The 4,759-nt window shown below is 50.8% G+C and overlaps 1 protein-coding gene across 1 annotated transcript in view; it reads left to right on the top strand.

Annotated features, from left to right (window-relative positions):
- The first annotated feature begins 519 nt into the window (after positions 1 to 519).
- The window catches only part of SLC29A3 (solute carrier family 29 (equilibrative nucleoside transporter), member 3), a 6,618-nt gene continuing 2,378 nt past the window's right edge, over positions 520 to 4,759 (top strand). Inside the window, exons 1-3 of the mRNA XM_009994872.1 lie at positions 520 to 759; positions 3,874 to 3,956; positions 4,551 to 4,759. Coding sequence (XP_009993174.1) covers positions 520 to 759; positions 3,874 to 3,956; positions 4,551 to 4,759 — 532 coding nt within the window. The remainder of the gene's footprint in view (positions 760 to 3,873; positions 3,957 to 4,550) is intronic.

The following is a 4,759-nucleotide window of genomic DNA, read 5'->3' as shown; positions in this document are numbered from 1 at the left end:
GGGAGCCTTTCGCGGCTTTTTTTGCAAAACAGCCTTTGCTGCTTAAACTTTCCAAGCCTTTTTCCAAGCCTCGCCGACGTTGTGCTGGTTCCTGAGCCTTTTATTTAATTGCAAAACCTTGAAGACGTCGTTCCCAGTTCATTTCCCGGCCGGTTTTGCAAAGCCCAGTTGGTTGTTGCTTTATTTTGCAAGACTTAAACCATCTCCCTGCTCTTTGCAACCGTTTTACAGGGACAAGATGTTCATTTTTTCATGCCGATGGGGGTTTTTTTAAATTTCTTTTGAACGCGTTTCCTGCTTTAGCAAAGCCAAACGGGGCGGGTTAATCATTAACAGTGAATGGAAACCTATGGGTGCTCCCCCCGAAAACCAGTTCAGCTCACTCATCCAGCACTTTTCTGGCCAAAAGAGGGCTGAGCTGCACCCACCAACTTGTGGGAGCAACAGTTTGCAGCCTCTACGTGCTCAAATCCTTTTGGGGCGTTGTTTTTGGGGGTTTATTTGCAGTCTACCAGCATCATGCACCCAGCAAGCAGGAGCTTCCCCCAGGACCAGGAGCCCCTGATCAAGGAGCCCTCCTTGAACAGACGCAGCCACCAAAAGCCCAGTGACCACTTCCATGGGACCTACGTGATTTTTTTCCTCCTGGGCATCGGCTCCTTGCTACCCTGGAATTTTTTCATCACGGCAAAGCATTATTGGATGTACAAGCTGCAGAACTGCTCGGATCAGGCGGGACAAGGGGAGTCTGATCTGCGGGTGAGTCGCTGCTTTCAAGGCAGAACAACCCCAAAAAAAGCTGAATTCCTTCCTAACTTGCCCTTTTCTCCTTCCACTTCCCCAAAAAGTGACTGGGGTTTTTGCCTTGCTGCAAACCTGGAGCAAGAGGAGCCAGAGAAGTGCTTGAAACTACAAAGTCTCACGCTGGGCTTTGACTTATACCCGTGTTTGAAGTGCTGGGGTTTAAGGGGAATGGAATCAAACTTAGCTTAGCCTACCCCAGAAGCAAGGCTGCCCTTCCATAGGATGATTTCTACAGGAAAAAAAATCTCCTGGTGGCTTTTTTTCCTGTTTGTCCTTCACGCTTGGTGAGCCCTGAGCCCCATGGGGCTCTCGTGCTCCTTCCAGCCAGCCCGGCCACAACTCCCTGTGGGCTGGGAGAGAAACTGCCCTGAGCTTGTGGCTCTGTGGCCAAGCATTGCCCACGGTTTAGGCACGGGGGTGCAGCCCAGGAGCAGTTGTGTCAAGCCCCTCAGCTGCTTTGCTCCTTCAGGATCTGGCAGGTGTGACCAGAGTGTCCCCTTGCAGCAAGAAGCAGCTGCCTTTTGGGATGAGGAGCTTGGCATGGGCTGATTGATGAGCTGGCCTTGGGGGATCTTTCCTCCCCTGAAAAGCTGCCTTCTCTCACTCCTCATGCCACGGCTGTGGTTTTAATCCCCCTGATGAAGCAGGGCCATTCCTTTGTGGCTGGAGTCCCCAGGCTGCGTCCCCATCCTCTTCCTCTTGCCCAGCTTGTTTGAGTGGTTCGGGCACATTTTGTTTTGATACAAACATCGAGGCAGGTGTGACACCCACGTTCTCACTCACTGTGGCTTCTCACACCCGTGTGGCACCTGCAAGTTGAAGAGCTATTAACCCAACTGTGCTTTTGGTGGGGATGAAGCAGAGGGGCGTGGATGGTGCTTGTGCCAGGATGCCACCCTGTGGTATTGGTGCCCTCCCGTGTTCCCTGCATCCCACCCACTCCTCATGGCTTCTGCGGCTGGCTTAGCCAAGAGAATTCTTGAAAAACCTGGTTTTAATTAGAGCAAGTATCTCTAGATGTTGTCACCTTGTCTCTGGGGAGACCTTGTAGTGACCTTCCAGTACGTGAAGGGGGAGGCACTTTTTATAAGGGCAGATAGTGATGGGATGAGGGGAAATGGCTTTAAACTGGAAGAGGGAAGGTTTAGATGAGACATCAGGAAGAAATTCTTTGCTGTGAGGGTGGTGAGACCCTGGCCCAGGTTGCCCAGGGAAGCTGTGGCTGCCCCATCCCTGGCAGTGTTGAAGGGCAGGTTGGATGGGGCTTGGAGCAGCCTGGGCTGGTGGGAGGTGCCCATGCAGGGGATTGGGACTGGATAGTCTTTGAGGCGTCTTCCAACTCAAACTAGTCTAGGATTCTTTTATAGGATTTTCTAGGATTCTAGCATTGCTTTTCCAGCCTAGCAGGAGCCCAGCTGCCAGATCCAGGCTGAAACAGAGCAAAGACTACTTTGCAGAAGCATCTGGGCAGTGTTGGCTGACACCAGTGACTCATTTGTCACCGTGATGCTTTGTTCTTGTTTGGGGTTTCTTTTAAGGTGCCACGTGTGCATTCTGCATCACAGCAGCATGTTTGAAGATGCTGTAGTTGAATGCAAGGTCAAACATCTCCATGACACACGCCAGCTCTGTGGTTTGCTTTGTGGATTATTATTATTTATTATTAGCCAGGCAAGGGGTGACAATCTCTTGGTGTTTCTCCTTTTAAATCGTGTGGCTGGTGAGAAACCTTGAGTTTGCTGGACAAGGAGGCTCAGCAGAAAGGGAGAGGAGCTAGGAATATCTTGCAGAGCCAAAGGTTTGCCCTGAAAATGTACCTGTGATGGGTGGGAATGGGAGAAGAGTGATCATTTGAGCTGGATGAACACCCAGCGAGCAGGAGAGAAGACGTGGGATGAGTCTGGAGGCTGATCTTTGCCGTGGCTTTGGGTATGGATTAAATTTGCCACCTGCCATTCTGCTGCTGCTTTAAAAACATGGTGTGAGGACTTTTCATTTTTCACAGATACTACAGCAATTGAAACCTTGGCTTTTCTTTTCCAGCAGGGCTTGGCTGTGGCTAAGGCAGAGTCCTCAGTTTCTTAGACACTTCCCCTCTTCTTTTCCCACTGCTGGTGTGAGCTCATTTGCTGGGAATATTGAATGACTGTTTCCTCAGCGTGCTTGGAATGCAGCATCTCTTCTGGATTACTTCAAGTCCACCTCTGCTTGGTGGGAAGGGTTGCAAAGTCTTTTGGGGAGGGGAAAAAGTCAATTCACTTGAAAGTACATGAAGTGTCTCAGGGTTGGTTTGGTGGCTTGTTTTAAGTAGGTTGATAAAGAAGTCTTTGTTTTATCAGCCAACTTTTCATTTTGCTTTGTCTTTCCTCCTTGAATTCATTTGATGGCTGTAGAGCTTTGAGCCTCCTGCTCTGCCAAGTGTCCCCATCTACATGGACCCTCCAGGAGTGATGATTAGATTTCTTGTCACTTCCACTAAAGCTCCTGATAGGGAAGAAGAAACGAACGTGGTTGTAAATGGGTTAAAAGGCTGTGATGCTGCAAAGAAAAGAATAAATAATGTGCAGGGGAAATGTGCTCAGCTCTGCCTTGGCTGGTGTATGAGTCCCCAGAGTAAATGTGTGTTCAGCGTCAGCAGAGTTTCTCAAAGAGTTTCAGGAGAGCAGAGAGAGGGAAACCAGGAGGGAAAATCATGTCCCGGTGTCCCTGCTCGGGCTGCACTTGCTCAGGCACGTGGAAAGGGGATGCACAGGTTGGGCTCTTGAGGTCGTTTAGCTGGGAGGATTAATGCTTGTGTGTCCTGCTCTAGAAAAACCAGCCCTCTCGGAGCTCCCGTAGGATTTTCACTTCTTACATCCCTCATTTCCTGAGCTATCCCAGGGCTGCTGCAGGATGAGACAGCCCTGGGGCCTGTGCCTGCTGCCTGTTGTGCAACAGGTGCTGCAATGCGGTGGACACCAACATCATCACTCCCTAGGGGTGCCATATGGTGCTGTATTTAGGACCTGGAATCTGTGTGTTGTTCCCCTCCAACCTTTTTTCTCTTCCTTGTTTTTTTTCCCCTGGCAGGACTTCTTTGAGAGCTACGTTTCCATCGCTTCAACTGTGCCCTCCGTGCTGTGCCTGATTGGAAACTTCCTGCTGGTCAACAAGTAAGTCCTGTTCCCTCCCCAGCTCTCCCCAGATTTTCCTGCATCTCTTCTGCCTTTCTCAGCCACAACTTCATCCACGGATGCCATCTCAGCCTCCTCTTCTTCTGGGGAGAAGCCATGGGGCATCACAAGCACAGCCACTCTGGGGTTGACATCTAAAGGCTTCTGAGAATAATCATTATTTCTCCTCCTACCTTTCTTTATTTTCCTTGATCATTCTCACAGCAGAGGAGCTGGTGTCGAGGTAGGGGTTGGTCCCTTCTCCCAGGTTCCAAGTGGTGGAACAAGAGGAGAAGGCCTCAAGTTGTTCCAGGGGAGGTTTAGATTGGGTGTTAGGAAGGATTTCTTCCCCAGGTGGTTGTCAGGGCCCTGGCACAGGGTAGTGGTGGAACATCAAGGAGCAATCATCAACCCTGAAGGGATTTAAAAGCCATGTAGATGTGGTGCTGAGGGACATGGTTTAGTGGTGAACTTGCCAGTGCTGGCTTAAGAGTTGGACCTGATGGTGTGACTTTTCCAACCAGAAGGATTCAGTGATCCCACATCTCAACGACAGTTTTCAGTGCAGGGGTCTCTCCATCCCCGTGTCCCCAGGGTGCCCGCCAGCGTCAGGATCCTCAGCTCCCTCTTCCTCATGCTGGCTGTCTTCCTGGTGATCACCATGCTGGTGAAGGTCGACACCTCCAGCTGGACCACCCCCTTCTTTGCCCTCACCATGGGCTGCGTGGTCGTGGTCAGCAGTGCCTCCACCATCTTCAGCAGCAGCATCTTCGGGCTGAGCAGCCGCTTCCCCATGACGAACA

This window comes from Chaetura pelagica, unplaced genomic scaffold, assembly GCF_000747805.2.
Source record: "Chaetura pelagica isolate M959 unplaced genomic scaffold, ChaPel_1.0 scaffold112, whole genome shotgun sequence".
NCBI lineage: Eukaryota > Metazoa > Chordata > Aves > Apodiformes > Apodidae > Chaetura > Chaetura pelagica.
Note: the sequence above shows the minus strand (reverse complement) of the source record. Positions and strands in the feature narration are given on the sequence as shown.